The following is an 18241-nucleotide window of genomic DNA, read 5'->3' as shown; positions in this document are numbered from 1 at the left end:
ACGCTGCGCAGGTCTCTGCGTTTGGGAGGAAGTCTTTCGTTTCAAGAGCGCCTATCAAGCTGGCGCGGCGCGCGTCCGGCCGCGAGGGCGGCTTTTGCATTTTCTTTTGACTCGCTCAGAATTTCTCGCTCGAAACCGAAGGCTGTCTGTGCGTTCACTGAAGTGCCTCTGCGCGGAAACCGCTAGGGGCTACAAGGCATCCGCGTGCGCCACGTGTGTGAACGGGTGCTGAACTGCCACATCGCATCTGTGCATATATATATGCATGTAGAGAGATGTATCTTTTTGCGCGAGAGAGTCTGCGTATACAACGCGTGGAGCCTCTTTAGAGGGTAGAATGTGAGGAGGTAAATCAGTATTTCACCTTTTTTTCATTCAGGCAGGTTTTTCTCTCGTACGTCTGAATATTGTAGTGCACAGAGTGTGACGCAGATCGCTCTACAGCGCGGTGCTGAAACAGAAAGGAACGCGCTGCAACCGCGACACGAAACCGCAAACCTGTATCAATCTTTGGGGCTCTCAACGCCTTCGCAGAATGTGTTAACCAGAAAAGTTAAACATGGCTCACTCTTCCGCTGGAAGCGATGGGAGAGCGCGTGCCCTTCCGCCATACTGGCGGAAGGGCATCTGTTCCAGGAGGCACTCTGTCTTCGCAGTGCAAGCGCAGAGCTTACTGCGTTCGCTTGTTGAGGCGAAGCGAGGGGAGGGCAGCAATCATCTGCAGCACGGCCGCGGCGGCTGCAAGGTGCGTGTGCGACAGAAACTGGACGCCGTCTCCTCGATTCGAAAAAATGTGACTGTTCAACCGACTTTGTCCCGACAATAACTTTGACAGGGCTTCAGAAAGTTTCTCCCACAGTCGAGTCAAGCTCGCGGCATCGGCAGGGGTGTTTTCGGATGTTTACGCGAGCGTTTTTTCACGCGAACACATCCGTCGTCTGCACAAGAATCTATCCAGGGAAGATTCCCTACAACCACCCCACTCGGTCTGCAAAAAGCAGGGCATGTTTGAGGGTCGCAACTGGATAGTCATCTTAGGCAATTCCCACGTGCAAGATTGAAAAAAACGCGGAGGAAGGATACACGGTCTGTGTGCGTCCACGGCACCGCACGCTTCCTACACAGTCCCGCTGAAACCCCGAATCGAAAGCCGCGCTCACGACTTGCAGCGCGTGGAAGTCCATCGAGCGGTTCTTCCACAAGAGGCTCTTCCCCATTTAGACGCGAGACCGTCTCACGGCTCACACGAGACGCGCAGCCGACCGCACAGCGACGGGATCTGATTCCAGGGAAAGCGCGGTGACGCGAGAGATTTCGACGTCCTCTCACGTGGTGCCTTCTACATCAGAGATGGAGCCTCTCTGGGTCGTCGTTATCCTGCGAGGCATGAGTCCAGAACTGCACGTTAGTGAGCTCCCTGTCCCTCTGGCTGTTTTGTGTGGGCAGGGAAAGGTCAAAGCCTTCGTGAGCTCGGCTGCCTCCGGTCGCTGCCGATTCGCAGAAGGGACGCGCAGACGTGCCGCAGGCCTCGGAGCCTCGAGGCGAGGGAGGGGGGCAAGCCTCCGTCTCCTCGTCTTCCCTGTCGTCTTCGTTCAGGTTCGTTGCAACTTCCTCGTTTTGCTCTTCACGGGATACGCGATGCACGTCCACTTCGGCGTCCTCTACACCTGGTTCTTCCTCTTCCTCGGCCTCGGCAGTTCCTTCCTTTTCTTCATCTTTCCACTCCTCTTCGTCGTCCTCTCCGTCACTCTCGTCGTCGCTGCCGAAGTCGGGAAGATGGAAATGCGCAAGTTGCGACGGCCCGAGATCGAACTCGTCGCTTCCGTCGCTGCCGTGCTCCTCCATGAACACGTGGTCTTTATCGTCCTCGAATAGCCATTCTTTCTGTTCCGCTGTCTCCGTATCGTTTTCCTCGCCGGGTCCCTTCTCGTTCCCTCTATTTTCTGAGTGACATGGTGAGTGTCCTGCGTCTTCTCCGCGCGGAGATCCTCCACTTTGGCTGGCTCTGCCGTCAGCACTTAATCTTTCTTGCCCTCTTTCTTCTTCCGCTGCATGTGCTGCGCGTGGCTCCGCTGTTTCGTTCTCGCCTGACTCCAGTTGTGTGCTACGGTGCTTCGGTTGTGTCTCTTGAGCTCCCTCCGCGTTGTTAGCTCGCACGTCTCCCTTCTCGGCGGCGTATCTGGAGGACGGAGTCGTGTTGGTTTGATCTTCCATTTCGTCTCCTTCGCTTCCCTCTTGCTCTGCCTCACGTGTTGCCTCGTGTTCCCTTTCTTGCTTCCGTGCTGACGCCGCGTCGCTCTGAAGCATGTGGTCTTCTTCTACCGGGTGGCTCTGTTTTTCCTGAGAAAATGCCACCCCGACGAGGCGCTCGCTGTCCTCCCTCTTCTGTTCGGCGTCTTCTAGCTCGGTCGAGTCTGCCTCTGTTTCATGTTTCGCCTGGTGGGCTGAGGGAGCTGTTTGGGGGCGCCCGCGCGGCTTCTTCGCGGAGGAACCCGAGGCCTGCGACCCCGCACCCGAGGCACTCCGATCGTCTTTTTCCGCAGGCGCCCTTCTCTTGGCCTTCGCTGGTCTCTCCTTCGCTCTTGCCTCCTTCCGTCCTACGCCTGCGGCAGCCCTACTCACGTCCTTCGTGCGGTGGGCTTCCTCGCTTTCGCTTTCTTCGCCGGCATCTTCTTCACTGTCCGCAACTGACTCTTCGCTGCTTTTTTCTTCATCCTCCTCGCTTCCGCTGTCTGCGAACTCTTCGTCCCCAGAGTCGCCCTCTTCGCTTTCATCGTCGTCGAATTCTCCCTCATCGTCATCCATGGAGACATCTTCTTCATTGTCTGGTTTTCTTTCTTGGATACCCGCCTCGCCACTTTGATGCGGCAGCGTCTTTTTTGTTGTGCGTTTGCCCTCTCTGCTCGCGGTAGAAGCTTCAGCTGCTGTTTTCTCCTGTGCTGTTCGCACAGTGCCTGCAGTCTTTCGACCCCCACTCACGGTCTGTTTCGCTCTTTCCGAAAGTGCCTCGCCACTTTCATCGCGCGTTGCGTCTTCCTTTTCCTTTTTGCTTGAGGAGGGTTTTAGCCCGTCCTGTTCCCCTGGCTTCGCTGCCTTGTCGCCGTTTCCCTTCGTTTTCCTCTCGTTGGTCTCTCTCTTCTTGTCAGCGTTAAACGATACCAAAGCAGTCTTGCGAGAGAGGGCACGCGACGGCGGCCGGCTTTGTACTTCTTTCTGCTCTGCTGGAGCAGCTTTTGGGGCCTGGCTGTGTTTCGCGCTCCTCCCCTGTTTCGTTTCACGAGGGGCGTCCGCCTCTCGCTCCTGCTCTCCATCTTCGCCTACATTTTTCGCTTTTCCGTGCCGCGCTCGGCCTGCCGTTCCCTTCGGTGCGGCCGTGGTCGCTGTCTCTGTCGCCTCCACCTTCTTCTTGCTTCCTCCTTTCTGCTGTCTCTCCCCAGCAGCACCCCCACTCGCTCTGTTGGGCGTCTCGGCAAATGGCGCCGAGCCCTGGGTCTTCTCCATCGTCGCCTTGTTCGACGCTTCCTCCTTCCCGAGGTCGCCTTCTTTCTTGTTCCTCCTCTGCGCCGAATTCTTCACTTTCGCTGCCGTGGCAAGAGAGGCTCCCAAGTTCCTCTCTCCGTCCTGAACGTCTCGGCTCGCTTTCGCGGCTGGGGCCTTGTCCGCCTCTCCTTTCTCTTGCTTCAGCGCGTCCTGCTCGCCCTTGACATCGACGGGCGGGACTGGCGAGAAGCCAAAGACGCGGCGAATCGCGTCTGCGTGCGGATGGGTGTGGAGATCGCGGGGCTCGGTCTGCCACGTGCGAATGCTTTCCACGACCCACTGAACCGTCACGACGTCCACGCGGGCGAGAGAAGAATCGTCCTCGCCCGCCTCGTCTCCACTTCCAGGTTTGACTTTCTCCTTCTTCTCCGAAGGCGTCGCGCGGAAGTCCTCAGGACAGACGAGGAACTCCGGGCTGCTGGGCACGCGGTCCGTCGGCTCCAGCAGGACGCCCCCACTCAGCTCGATCTGAAGACAACGCAGCGACACCGACTGGCAGGTGCCTTACTCGAAAAATGGATAAAACAACGCCTATCGCCCTTACGCGTGAGACTTTTGCAGAGCGGGACGACCTCTAAAGCTCGGCGCTGCAAGCGGCACGGAGGGACTCGCTCACCAGTCTGCAGAGAAGCGCCTTGGTCATGCCGCCCTTCGCCGCGTTTGCACGCTGGAAGGTCCCCGCAACAGCCACGCGTTTGCCTTTGAGAGGAGGCGCAACGGCCTTCCGGTGGAGGAGCGTGGGGAAGTGATAGATCTCGAATCGGGGCGTGGCGCGAGGCCACTTCTGTCGAGAGGTCACGAGAACGCAAAAACCGCCCAAAATCGTATTCGAAAGGAGGCGAGCTCATGTAAAAAGCATCAATCGTAAAGGCGCATGCAAGTGCGGAGGAGGGACAGACAGCGATGAAGAGCGGAGGCGCAAATCTATTCTCCCTCAAGCCGCGCGAGTGAGTCAATCCGAGCCTCGGCACAGCAGCCAAGCGCCTACCTCGTTTTCGTCGGCAGTCTTCACGAACTGGGGGTTCAGGACCAGGCCACCGGTAGCGAGAACAAACAACACCTTCAGAGTGGGTCTCTGAGAAACGACGTAACGACAGACAGGAAAATACACGCAAGAAGGTAAAAACGCATTCGCTGAAAAACGTGAACGAGAGGCCAAAAAGCACAGAGTTGAGAAGCGTCGAATCCACCGGCAGCCGCGCGCGAGGAAAGCAAGGCAAGAGAGACCCTAGGGTAGGCAGGGCGAGCCTCCAAGGATGTGAAATCTAGCGAGACAGGAAAGAAATTCACACGCCGAAGCCTGAGTCAAGGCCGACAGGCAAGCAAGGAGAGGAGGCTGGTGCGCGACCGCCATACATGCCAGCAAAGGGGCGCGTCGATGAATGGTGTCCAAGCGAGTTTGAAGAAAGGTGAGATGCGAAAGCACATCTGTCGTCGCGAGCCACGACCGCAGCACGAGATCTGTGAGTAGGAAGCTCATCTGTTTCTACGAGAGGAATCTGCGAGAGCGCCGCGGGGAGCGATCTGTTTTGAAAACTCTATAGCGACGCCGGAACCGCAGCAGCGTTGTGCGGTCTAACCTTTCTAAGTGAATGAGACTCTTTCAAAGCAAAAGCTCACCTCTTGGTCGTGAGGCACGATAAGATGCGTGATAGCTTCGAGGTCTTTGGGATTTCTCTCGAATCTCAGCGAGGCGTCGGCGAGCGTGCAGCAGACGCGGCAACAGAGAGCTGCGAGATCCTCCTCTCCAGTTTTCTTGATCTGCCCACTACACGACAGAATCTTTTCTCTGTCGTCCTGTCTAGCCTCCTGCAGCATAACGAGAAGCCCGGGAGAGAGTGAGAAAAAATAGAGGTCGAGTGAAGCAAGCACAGCATTTAGGGGGTACGGGAAAGCGACAACGGGATGACGGAAAGTCAAGCACCACACCAAAAGAACCAGGAGACCACGTTCACAGGTCGACAACCGGATATCGAAACGGTCGCTGATGATGACCAGGGCCGTTCTCGCTAGAAGGAACAGAAGAGAGCCAAAAGAGAGAACAGAGGCTCGCGAAGAAAAACCTGGAGACAGGTATCCACAGCAAATGCTGGCAAGATATACTTCAGACAGCGTTCAATCGTTCGAACGACGTCGTACGCAACAAAGCAAGAGGCTGCGGATGAGAAAGACAGGCAGGCCCTCACAGCAAAACGAATCGGCACAACCTGCTTCTGAGTAATGCAGCTGTGACCCGCCTGTTTAACCTGTTCATCCATGGTCGCCGGACTGACCCGTTTAGTTGAAATGCTCTTTCGTCGTGGTCCAGGCTTTCTTCTGACTTCCTTCTCTCGTGGTTTGCTGGAACGGCTTTGCTTCGGCTCCTTCGCTGCGTCTTCCTCCTCTACCGCCGCGGCCTTCTTCGTCTCCCCTCCGCCACTCAGCCTACGCGTGGTCGCTCCACGGTCCGCCGCTCCGGTCGCCGCGTCGGGTTGTTTTTTACCTTTCTTTCTCTCCTGCGCGAGGGCGCCTTCGTCACCTTCCCGCTCCCTCTTCAGAGGACTCGCAGAGGACGAGGCGCTTGCAGCTCGCGTGCCTTTCTTCGCGTCTGTGGTTTGCGGCGCTGCCTCCTTGGCACCTTGTTTTCTATTCTTCTCTTGTTCTCTGGGTCCGTCCCCACGTTTAGGGGTCAACATCGACGCGGTAGCGGCCTTCCGGCATGGCGCTCCCTCCCGCGCCTTGCACTGAGTATTGTTCGACCTCTTCGGTTCTCCCACCTCTGTTACCGCGGTTGCCTTCAAAGGTGCTTTCTTCTTCGCGTCGTCTGGTGTCTGCTCTTCCTTCTTCTTCTCTGCCTTCTTCGCGGCTTCCTTGCCAGCCATCGCTCTGCCTCGCTGGTCTTTCTTCGGCGCTCGGTCCTCAGCCGCCGCTCCTTCTCCCTGTGCGGAGTTCTGGGCGAGGGTGGCTCCCGGTTGCTCATCCGTGAGGCACCTTTTGGTCGCCTTCGCAGGTCTTGCCCGCTCTCCACACACGTAAATTATTCGTTTTTCTACTGCATTTTTCCCTGTGGCACCTCCCTTGCTCCCTTGCAGTCGCTCCAAAAGGCCTTTTCCAGCTCGGACCTTGGCGGCGTTCGCTTTTTGAGTGATGTCGTCCGGACGCGCCAAAGGCAGGTTCTCCGCCTCAGCCTCTGCGTCGAGGGGCTCTCTGCCAGTCTGCCCATTCGCTGACGTGCGCTTCTTGCATCCGGTCTCCACCTCTTCGACAGGGTCTCTCGCACTGTCTTTGCCGTTCTCCGCAGCCTTTCGTTTGCGAGTGGCGGCAGCTGCCTCGGCGGGAGCTCCTTTCTCCTCGCTCCGCCCCCCCTGGCCGCGGTTTTCGGCGCCGTCTGCAGCCGCACTCGAGTGGGTTCCTTCCTCTCCGTCGCTCTTCGTCTCGTGCCTTCCGCCTCTCGTCGCAGCGGAGGGAGCGGCAGACCCGAGTGGAGGAGACTCGGAGGGAGACACTTTTGCGGCTCCGCGGCGGAGGCCGGCGACACGTGGTCGTTTCTGCGTGAGCAAAGAAGAGGAATTCGCAGGAGCGTCCTGCGCTGAGCCAAAGCCCCGGCCGCTTGACAACGTGCGCGTCGGTGCGCTTTCTGTCGAACTCGACGCTGGAGCAAGAGAACCATTGGCGCGTGAGGAGGGAGGAGAGGCCTTTGAGGAATTCCAACCCCGAACGCTGTCAAGGAGCTGCTGAAGCAAGCATCGCTGCGCAGAAGATTTCAGTCCAAGGCGGCTAGCGTATTCTGAGGGCGACAGACCCAGCAAGTCTTTCCCTGAAAACTGAAGAAAAGCAGGAAGACAAGGGGGCGCGGACTGCAAAAACGCGACGGAGCGAGCGGGTACCGAGCATATGCGAAAAAAAGAAAACGGAGCGCCGCTACACAAAGCGTTCATCCCCAGAAATACTGCGCCACGAAGGAGGATTAGTCACTACCGCTCGGGAGTCCTATGACCTGGACTTTCTCGTCCTCTACCGTACCTCTTGAAGCTTCACTTCGCGGACTGCGGGGGCAAGCGAGTCGCCGCCGACCTTGAGAAACTTCGCCACTGCCGCGTATTCCAGATCTTGGAAAGCTGAGGAATAATCAAACAATCAGTTCTGCGAGGTCTGTGCGGAGTGCGAAGCTTGCGTTGCGTGGGACCGCCCAGTCCAGCGGTACTCACGAGGGAAACGACGTTATCCTGCCTCTACCAGCCTTGTACGTAAAGGAAGATACGCATTCGGTTTTATGTTTCAGCAACACGCTTTTGCCTGCGGAAAAGAATGCGGGCACTGGAAAACGGGCTGGAGTAAGCACGTCGCACATCCGTTTTTCATATAGAGCACATTGTCGCGGGGTGGGCACGTATAATCCCTGTTTGATTGTTTCGAAAACCTGCGTAGTGACCTGTTTGCAGTCATGGACGGAGTGCTACCCAAGCCTGCTATCTTCAGAACCGCTTCCCGTCGAGGGCGCTAGCGACCATTGTACGAAGCTGAAAGGGGCGGCAGGAAAGGTGTCGCAGGCGTGCACCCGAGCCTTTCCGAGGTGGTGTTTGAATACATACCGGGAATTGAACATGTGAACAGAGTCATTCTGACTCTCTAGAGAGTCGGCTGTACGTCTTCTTCCTTACCGGAGAGCTGGTCGACGTTAATCATCCGCTGCGCGACTGCCGCCGCCAGCGGCGGCGTGAGCTTAGAGTCCGCCATCGCATGAAACCAGTGGATGCGATTGCTCTCATCCAACGGAAAACGCCAGACACATGGCAGGCACCAAATGAAACGAAAAGCAAGTGCACAGAGATATTCGGCTGTCTCAGTGGCTGACCTGTCGTGCAGGACTTCCAAGGACGCAACGCCGCATGACACAGCTGCGCAAGAGTGCCGAAAACTATCTGATAGAGGCCCTTGGGATTGCAACAGCAAACAGTGCGACTAGCAACTACAATGAAACCCGACTGTCACACCCGAGGGCAGAAGAATCAGGCACACGGGCAGCTGGGACAGCGGACGGGTAACGCACACAACTGCATCGAAGAGACCGAGTGTTCCAGGAAATTGCACGGCCTACACGGACACAGGAGGAACCGTCTCCGCCGCATTCGAAACCTGCTGGGCATAGAAGAGTGTCAGAGGTAACAGAAGGGCTACGATGTGTAAAAAGTCAGATGCTGGTGAAAAATTCAAGACATGTACTGCTTATTCTCAGCACATGCGGTTGTCCTCAAATCAAGCTGTACGTGGGTGGAGGGTACCGTTCCCTGTGTCCCCGCCCCCCACCCACCTTCCACCCTCGTGGTGTTCCGTTGGCTTGGCGTTCTGGGCAAGGTTGGCAATATGAAAAGGTGACTCACATCTACGAGCACGTCGGCTTCGATTTCAGCTTCCCGCCACTGTATGGGAGAGACTGAGGAGTTGCACAAGCTCGAAAGGACCGCACCACGAGACGGCAGCGTAATGTTTGTTTCGACGAAAAATCCGTCCAGCACCTTAAAAGAAGGATAACAGCTCAGAGTGTCGCTTTTTTTTTCCTCGTAATGGGGCTGGTTGTGACGGCGGCGAAGTCAACACCTCTCCATCCTCTCATCAGTACTCTGCCTTCAGCCCTTATATGGTGCTGCGAGTGTGTCCTATTTAGTTAGTCTCCGGGGCCTTCAACCTCGCCGCCCCGGGTAACAGTTTTCGCGAAGCGATACAAATGACAGGGCTGGATGAGGAAATTGGTGTCTTAACGGTCTCCGGGATCAATGCGGGTAGTGTCAGCGGTAGAAGGGGCGTCTGCAAGATGGAGACGCAGCTGTTCTCTTTTCCGGGTTTATATTCCCCATGGTACCTTGCGTGGTTGCCAGGTTCGGCAGTACCAGCGCGGTGAGCAAGAGCAACTTGTTGTGTCCTGCTGCCCGCGCGGGGCCCTGCTGTATGGCGCTCGAAGTAACCCTTGGATAACTAGGCCTTAGTTTTCCGGTCCGATTTTCGATTCTACGCGTTGTTTTACCTATAAAATTGCTGTCGAGGTGAGGTGATGAGATAGGTTGTCCGCCACGTGTAGTCCGCCGTGGCCAGGGGTACACAAGTGTAACGACACGGCGTCGCCCGCGTGCGCGATACGGTATCAGGCAGAGGCACGGCACAGAGCATAGCCTGCGACAGAAGAGCGCGCCAGTTGTGCATGGTACCTTCTATGCACAAAGAGGGTCCTCGGTTTCGCCCTCGCCTCCCCCCCACTCGGCGAGCCGTCTCTAGCTCACCCCCACGGTCGCAGCCCCGCGCCACTGACGCGGATAGCAAGGAACAGCTAGCTTGCCACGCGCTGTGTTGGTTTCTCTCCCGCGTAGGCGACGCTTGGATGGCACACGGGCGACCGGGCAGCTGTAACGAGCATCAGAATTCATTGTAATTTGGTTTCCCTTTGCGAGAGTGCATTCAAAGTTTCCCCGAGGTTAACTTCCCTTTTTCAACTGCACAGGTTTTACTCCACGTTCAGGTATTTTTCCCGCGTACAGTCCTCCCTCAATTCTCAACGAGGCACAAGGCGGCGCGGCTCGCGACGCAACGGCGTGCTGCTTCCCCATTGTGACACGACGCAAGAGCAGCATAGGCTCGAAAAGTCCCGCCTTGCAGAAAAGGATTTGGTTTCCCAGTTTGCGTGCCGTAAATATGTCGCAGTCTGGCAAGAGCTCTCCCCGGAGTTCCACGGGCAGCCGCCCGGAGTCGGGGGTTACGACTCCGCGGAAAGGAGGCGAGACTCTAGGTGACAAGTGTGGCTCCCCGGAGCATGGCATGGGAACGTGCCGGAAAGATACGCTGAAAGGAGTAGGGTTTGCCGATGGCATGAAAGATGCGTCGAAAACGCAAGAATTCAAAAAAGGCTACAGCTCTGCTGGTAAGGAAAGCTGAGCGCGGCTGGGTTTGCGAAAGTCTCGCAGCTCCACTTTTGGCTTCTTGGGCAGGCGGCAGTGTGTAGGTCTCGAATGAGTGATGTTTTGTAGGCGGCGCATCAACCCGAAACGGGCAGACTCTCGTCGCCGTAAACTGGCGCGCGAGGTGCTCGTGGACGGACACCTAGTATGGGTGCGCTGGCATTACGTAGGATCTGTTGCTGCGACAAGGTAGCATACACTGTTTCTGTGCAAATGACTACAACGTGTGTCGCACCGCTGCTTAATATGGGTTCGAGTGTGCTGCAGGGTAGACGTGGGTTAAGTTCCCTCATCTTATAGCCTCCACCCTGAGAGTTGGCTCGGCTATGGAAGAAGCCCCCTCAGTTTTTTAATTCTGTGATTTGTACTGCAGAGGGCAAAGCACAAGATGGGCTCATCCGGTCGCTGACGTCAGCTCTCTTCGGCACTCCGATCGGATTTTTCAAAAGCAGAGCAGACTTGCGCACATGGGGAGAGCAGTCATTGACAGACCCCTCTGTGCAGCCGTACAAGCGCCCTCCTGTTGCAACACCTTTCCATACCAGCCTTCCAGGGTACAGCCAAAAAGCGTGCGAGCCACTGAGGCGGGAACTAGCAGGTAGACCGGCGCCATTTTATACGTTGGCGCCTAAAGGTGGTTTCGTCTATAATCCACATCACCCGAGCATGGACTTTGCCAGAGTTGAGATCCAGCGGCCATTGTTCACTGGCGAGATCAAACCCCCAATGTATGACTGGAAGGAGCTTAACGAATACAAAATGATGAATCTTCCTTATCCGGTAAGCACAGCGTACCAGGGGATGAGCTCACATGCAGCATGCAGCGGTTCTGGTCGGGTCCATTAGGACAAGCGAGATCTCATAGTGGTTGCAGCCCATTACAGTTTTTTTTCAGTGTGTCAAACATGCTGTTATTGTCTGATTCGCAGAACGCTTTAATGTTGCCGACAAGCCCCTCGCCGATCTACGTGCCGGGCAACTACTTGGTGTCATATCCTTACGGAGTTCCAGCAGTAGAAGAGAACGAGGCTTGGATCGCGCCATCGCTGCCGAAAAACCGTCGGTGCCGGTTTCTCTGCTGATGTACTGCGGGGCAGATAAGGGAATATTGAGCTTTCCGGGGAGAGGATTTTGTGGAAGCAAATTGCTGCCGGTTGTTTCAATAGTGTGCCAGGGTCATCGGAGCACAGTCTGTCTTACTCAGGTATATATGTCTCATGGTATTTTCTTCCTTCGTACAGGTCAGTTGCGCCATTCATTGTTCATGACCACGCAGAAGGCTGTATTCAGCAAATGCTGCGGTTGCGAAAATGGCAACTTTTTTTATGTATCTCCAGTATAATCGGGGAGTCCCAGGTAAAAAATAGTTTCCAACTGAACTGCATAAGGATGCTCATTCATGAGCATATTTTCTAGAAAAAAATTCGCTGCACGATGGAGCACAGGAGTCTCCTGGAATGGCCACACATATATAGTGTACGTTGGCACGCCTTTCAGCGAGTTTAGGCACGTGCGCATATATCTAGTTGACAAAAGGAGCTAGTACCCCGTGTACCCTCACATTTCAGCAGGTAGAAGCTGTATATCGAGTACTTGCTCTGTATGCACACTGTGACACATGAAGCACGCTGACGCACGCGCCCGTGGACCGTTTGCGAAGCTCATTACTTCACACAGGAAGAAATACCCTCCAGAGGCTCCTACACGGACTCTGCCCTCACAGATATTCTGTAAACAGGCGGAATTCACAACCCAACAGTGATGCCAATTTGCTCAGTGGGGCCTGCGGTTGTCATGGTAATATCGAGGTCAAGGACAGCATCGTGGTATGGAATGGCCTCATGGCTTCGAGTATCCACGTCAAGCATGCTTCATTGTCGTGCCAGTGGCAACGATACGACCGACCACTGCGGGGGTTGTTACACTGCATCGCCCGGCGTTACCGGCGCAGGCCAACCGTAGAACTGGGTAGCATAAAGCCGCTCTGAGTCCCACCTTGTAAAGAAAACTACAAAAAAACGGCACCGTTTTTATGTTCATTGAAAATCGTCAGAAACTATAAACAGAATTCTCAGGACAGATGGAGTTCCTTTCCGAAACAGTGTGACCGCCGAGGCAGCGGCAGCAGCCAATCGCTGTCCAAGACTGGCCTTGATTCTTTTGTTTGCTTTCTCCTCTACGTCTACTGTTGTGACCTTATTGACCATGGCAGCACTGGTTCCTACGAGACCTGACAGAAACGTCCAGAATCCAACGCCTTCAGCAATACCTCCCGCTGCCGCCCTCGGGTTGCGGTGCCTCGTGCTCCACATGGTCATCATGTTGGTAGGACGCACCATAAGGCTTACATCGCTTAGAGCGGTCTGCTGCGCCAGTTTGAACTGATATTCCAGTAGCTGAGGAAGGGTGTTGTCCAACCTCTTTCGGAGCTTCCGTGGCTGAGTCAGGCCCCATATGATGCTCCAGATACCGAGAGCTGCTGCCCCAGCAGCAGCCGACGCTAGGATGGAATGAGCCTTGGCTCTCTTCTTGATTTTGGTCTCCTGTTCCCTGAGCGTCTCTGTAGCGCATCAAGCATACCACGCAACGATACGTGAGATACAACTGTTATCTTCTACAGAAGCGAATCAGGCACCCCACATACCTTATTACACTTCATCACAGAGAACACTCAAATTTTCAACCCTTGCGCGCTAGTCGCGTTGTTGAAACAGGGAGGGTGACAAAAACAGCCGGCTAGGACACAGAACGCGAGGAGGGTGAGATGCGGGTTGAGTGTTACAGGAAGTCCGTGGAACTTACGCAGTCGCTTCCATAGTCTGTCAAATACCGGGCAGCTGAAGTCAATTGGCTCAGCGTCCCGTTCTCTCGAAAGCATGCAGACGGCTCCATGAAGCAGGCCAACCGCGACTGCGAAGTGATAGGGTTTTTTAACAACGAGCTTTATCTCGAACAAGAACTTCTCAACCTGAAGGTTATCCTCCTCTCGCTTGAAGATCTCCATGTCGAAGTCATCATGTCCATCCCCATGTGCATAAGAGACAGATCCTGAAGACCGTCGGTGTGTCTCTTCAACCCATGGTACGGTGACTGACAGCGTCAGCAGTAGATTATACGAATGCGTGCTCTTCTCTCCGGCCACGGAAAACGGAACCACCTCTAGGACTTTGACGCGTTTTCTCCAAGAACCTTCCTTGAATTCTGCACAATCGCACCGGCCGCACAACACAACTCTTGTCACAGGTTGCGGCTGCGCCGCCACGGGTACGCCAATCAGCTCCCATCGGAGCAAACACGGGAAAGACGAGAGAGAGTATCTACCGCTTTGACGACACACGTAAGGTTACATACGGCGGAAATCTCTCAAGAACAAGTCGACCACGAGTCTCAAATATGAAAGAAAGTCACACAGCTACGGGCGCTCGCCAGACCCGGGTTTCCTAGATGATGTCTTTGCAAACGGTTTATTCCGCATGTAAAGACACCCAGTCCACCTAGTGGGCCAAAGGCGCGTCTATCGTCGCATACGCGCAGGTTCCTCTCGGAAAAGCGTGAATGAAGCACCGTGGCGCATACGGGAAGTGATACCCCGCAGTGGAAGCGTTGCAGAAAGAGAAGAAATAGGCCACACCAAGAGACTTCATCAGATTATCATCCCCAGAGCCCGGCAGGATGCCCTCTGCAAGAGCACTCTGCCGGCAAACAATGAGCTTGTTCCGTCGCGCGAAGCGGGGTCTGACCCGGGAAACTAACAGCTTTTCTCTCGGGCCACATCTTCGGGAATTGATACTTGTCAAGGCAAACCAAGTAGGCGTCGCTTCTTCGCTCCCACCCCGAAGGGTCCATAGACACATCGGTAATCGATTCAGCGACCAGTTTTTGCACCGTGTCGGAGCTTCCAGCGAATGACTGTGCGCGCGGAAAACCCAGTGTGAGAAGGTGGCGGCCTGCGAATTCGTGAATCTGTTCTACGTGGACGGAGGCGCTGTCAAATTCTGCAGCAACAAGCATGACAACGCAAAGAAGAGGTAAATTAATTCTTCCGGGCTGCAAATCCAGAGGAGCTGCGACGTAGGCATTTTGTGAAAAGCAACAATCCTTCATCCAGAACAGCCGCACCTCCTGCGTACCCCAGCTGAAGAAAGTACAGGGAACACGAGGCACTAAGCTGTCACTCGTCCGCCCGGAGAGATGCCAAGGGGCTTACGCAGTAGAAGCTTGCATATCTGCACAGTTATCTCACACCGTTGTTTTCCCTACCCGCGAAAAAAACGATGTAGCCACCTACCTTTCAGGCACAGTCCTTTGCGAGTCAGGACCATGCGGGGGCTGTCTGATACTTTGATATACTCCACGGTCGCCGAGGGAAGCCCCTCCAGTTGCCCTGCTTTCTTAGCAACATCTTTGGGGTCTTCAACTATGGCTATGTCAGGGAACGCGAGAACGGGCCTCGGAATTTCAAAGCCCTCAAGGTATCCATCCCTAGCAGTTGGCTGCAGAGTGGTTCTGCTCAGGAAACCGGAGGTTGTGGTAGAGACCACAATGTACGAAGGAGGGGTCACGTCTTGATTTGTCGGATCGCATGGCGAGCCCTCCTTCTCTTGTCCATCACAAAGAGAAACTTCCAAGGAATCCGCATGCGCAAAGACCTGGCCACTCAGACAAATTGATGTGAAAAGAAGGAAGCACAGGAATCGGACCGAAAACCGTTCACGTGGTCCATGGGTAGTCGTCACCAACTCGCTCATTGTGGCGGGGCACCGGCATAAGCAGTCGAGGCGCACCGCAAATCCCCTGTTGCACGCAGCGATGCCAGACCCACAAGTTGCAGTCTCTGTTTGCCTGGCTGCACTACCAGAACGCGCCGCTACTTCGCATCCACGATGGAGACCGAAGTACCGGATTCGCTAGATCGGAACCATCAAATCTCTGGTCGCCTACTGCTGGTGGACATTGCACAAATAAAACGCAATCACCAAGCGAAAAATGTCCTCTGATATTCGGAAAATCACGCAGAGGGGTGTCCACTGTCCTCTCAGCTCGATCGCTCACTTGCAACTGGACTTGACAGTGACAGACTACGTGATAAACCCTCCGCTTAGTGAGATCCCGCCCGAGCGGTCCAAGAGCTGTTTCTGCAATGATCGGCTGTTCCGCGACCAAGCGGTGGCCCTCCTCCTCGACAGAAGCGTCGCTATTCCCACTGCAAGATGATCCGTGTATCATCTGTGTCGTTTATTGATATGGGGGCACACCGCTCTCTCGCGTAGTACAGGCGAACATTTTTTTCCGAAACCACCCTCTAAGCTCGGGACCGAGGCCGCTATGCGCCTCGCCGCTTACAGAGACGCGTGTGTCTCATTGGATAGGCCGGTAGGTTGTGTTCGCCCCGGGCATGTGTAGAACCGAACAAGCAGTGATCTGCCGGATGTTGAGAGAGTGCAGACGTGGCAAGAGCAATTAGAGCGTTTGACTATCGGTAGCCAACACAGAAAAAGCTAAGAAAACGCCGCGTCATAATTTCGCCACCAGCAATGTAGCAGCTGCAGCCGATGGCGGCGTAACAGATTTGTTTCAGCGGTTCGTGTGCGACAAATTGCTCTCGCGTCCGTGACTTTTCGTTTGCCTTTTAATTTTTTAACCAACACAATATGCCCCTTACAACAGTGAGGATCGTGGCAGGTCGGGAGGTTATCATTTTGAGCCTTCTTTTAGCGATGCTTCTTCTGGCGCCGTGCTAGCGAGTATCAGCGGGACAGCTTCTGCGTAGAGCACGGGAAGTGGGTGGTCGTGACCGTGAACGATAGAGCATCTTGCTACATTAAGATTATTCCAGATCGGTTATGTTCCAGGCGTAATATATGGATTCCTGTTCTCACTCATCTTAACAGCGAGAGAAAACTCGATTGCTGGAGCGCCTGTACACGTTACCACCCTCAGGCGCGGTACTGTTCTTCTTTGAGGAAATGCCCGGCACTCAGTTTGCCTTGGCGTACACCATATGCTACATCAGCATGAACACGAGTTTCCCAGTGCAGGCGTGGTTCGAGGGTATTCTTTGCATTGGCTAACATTTTTTCGTCATGGGGCCTTGAACGAACGCCCCACTGCTCTGTTGAGGCCTGGCCGTAATGAACAACATCCAGTCCAATAACAAGAAATGATATGTCAGCCACAGTAACAGAGATATGACGATGTGCATGCTGCTGCACAGCATCATCAGCAGCTGTCTCGTCCCGCCGTGGGATCGCGGCGAAACTCGGATGTGCTACAGAAACGTGTGCGCAATTTTTTTGCCAGGGCTGGTACGAGCTCGTGTCGCTCGTTGACCTCAATCTTTTACGCCGCCATTGTCCCACTCCAGTCAGTTTTTTACCAGGTTTGCCATGAAACCGCTTTGTTGCCTTGCATTCAGAAATCGCACCGGGCGAAGAAGGTGAGGCCAGTGGCAGTGTACACCTCGCACCACATGTGTCTACCGTTCGAACCACATAGTTACGGAACAGTTATGGAATGCTGCAGCCCGTTGGAAGGCGACAGCGGTGCACGACCGAGCTTGCAACACTTATGCGGCACTTCGAGCGTGCTCGAGGGCAGTTACAGGTCCTTACACGGATGGGCAACCTCCGGGCCGTTTGATCGTTACACCACGGTCAAGCAGGCGGTAGCCTTCTTTGACCTCCACTCCGACGGGGTTCCGAGTGATCGGCTAGGGCTGCGACCACTTCAGATTCAGCACGCTCCCTTTCTACGGAACATTCTCCGCATTTGGCCCCTTGTCGAAATATTCGTGTGCATCAAGGTGAGCTAGGAGTTATTAATGTTTTTCTGGCCTCATGCGCAGTTAGGGGACTGCATATCTTCTCCTTTGTTCGGCCTGGGAGTATGCCATGCAATTCGAGCCTGTAGAAAAATAAGAGAAATTGTATCTAAGGCTTCGCTGGCCGGGGCACAGCTGCTGTTCCATCCAGACGTCCACGGGAGCAGGCTCGACGCAGGCTTTCGCAGCATACACCCTGAGAAAATACCTTGCGAATCCCTGTAGCGGCATTTATATGCGAGATGTACTAACTCACGCCTTTTCGTCTTAGCGTCAGATAGGCCTTTTTTGCCGTAGGATCAACATGATGTCAAAGAACAGGTAAGAACCTCTTGTTTGTTATTGCTAACGCAAGAAGTGTCCTGGGGTCGGTTGGTTGTGGAGGGTGTTGCGGTGGGCATGCAGGCCTCCGTTCTACTTTTCCGCTCCTCTCTCGAGCGAGCGTGTCTTCGTTGCCTCCCTGTCGTGGACTTACTTGAGATGGTTTTGCCTGTGTCACTGTAGAGCTGCTTCGATAGACACCAAGAAGGCGATCCCTATTCGGCGCGTGGGAAGGGTCACCCCCTTTCCATTTTTTTTTAGCCTGATCGTAGTCAACGAGTGCTCTGTCCGCTCGGTTAGTTTCTTGATACACAGGAGCTTTCCTCTGATCGATTTTTTTCCGTTATCCGTGGGCGCTTCTGATTAGGCCAATGTCATCGGCTGAGGCGCAAAATCCAGGAACAGCTGGTTCGCCGTTCTTTCCGACACGCACCCCCCGGGTACTCGGCACCCGTGTGCACGTTGTTTTCTTACACGGCGCTGTCCGTTTTGGTACCATAGGGGGGAGAACGGTTTCCTTTATTTTTAACGGGCTCTTCGACGGATGCAAACGGCAGAAATATACTCGAGCTGAATAGGTATTGGCTTTCCCCAGCATCGCTCTTCTCCTTGTATCATCTTGTTCGTAGACAGA

The 18241-nt window shown here is 54.9% G+C and overlaps 3 protein-coding genes across 3 annotated transcripts; 1 reads left to right on the top strand and 2 right to left on the bottom strand.

Moving 5' to 3' along the window:
- Window positions 1-1344: 1344 nt before the first annotated feature.
- BESB_084370 (uncharacterized protein) lies at window positions 1345-8256 on the bottom strand (the record flags this gene model as incomplete). The annotated part of the gene is made up of 7 exons (XM_029366787.1): window positions 1345-4008; window positions 4157-4324; window positions 4529-4615; window positions 5161-5349; window positions 5727-7343; window positions 7543-7637; window positions 8181-8256. 7 exons carry the CDS (start codon window positions 8254-8256, stop codon window positions 1345-1347), a joined length of 4896 nt encoding a protein of 1631 aa, XP_029217247.1.
- A 1947-nt stretch (window positions 8257-10203) lies between these two features.
- On the top strand, window positions 10204-11548 carry BESB_084360 (uncharacterized protein; the record flags this gene model as incomplete). The annotated part of the gene is made up of 3 exons (XM_029366786.1): window positions 10204-10429; window positions 10840-11246; window positions 11396-11548. The coding sequence occupies 3 exons, from the start codon at window positions 10204-10206 to the stop codon at window positions 11546-11548; spliced, it is 786 nt and encodes a 261-aa protein (XP_029217246.1).
- A 954-nt stretch (window positions 11549-12502) lies between these two features.
- Window positions 12503-15214, bottom strand: BESB_084350 (uncharacterized protein; the record flags this gene model as incomplete). Its single annotated transcript, XM_029366785.1, has 4 exons — window positions 12503-13026; window positions 13269-13667; window positions 14207-14461; window positions 14755-15214. 4 exons carry the CDS (start codon window positions 15212-15214, stop codon window positions 12503-12505), a joined length of 1638 nt encoding a protein of 545 aa, XP_029217245.1.
- Between the last annotated feature and the right edge of the window lie 3027 nt (window positions 15215-18241).

The sequence above is a fragment of the Besnoitia besnoiti genome, chromosome VIII (assembly GCF_002563875.1).
Source record: "Besnoitia besnoiti strain Bb-Ger1 chromosome VIII, whole genome shotgun sequence".
Classification (NCBI taxonomy): Eukaryota; Apicomplexa; class Conoidasida; order Eucoccidiorida; family Sarcocystidae; genus Besnoitia; species Besnoitia besnoiti.
The sequence above is the reverse complement of the archived record's forward strand: the minus strand, read 5'-3'. Positions and strand labels throughout refer to the sequence as shown.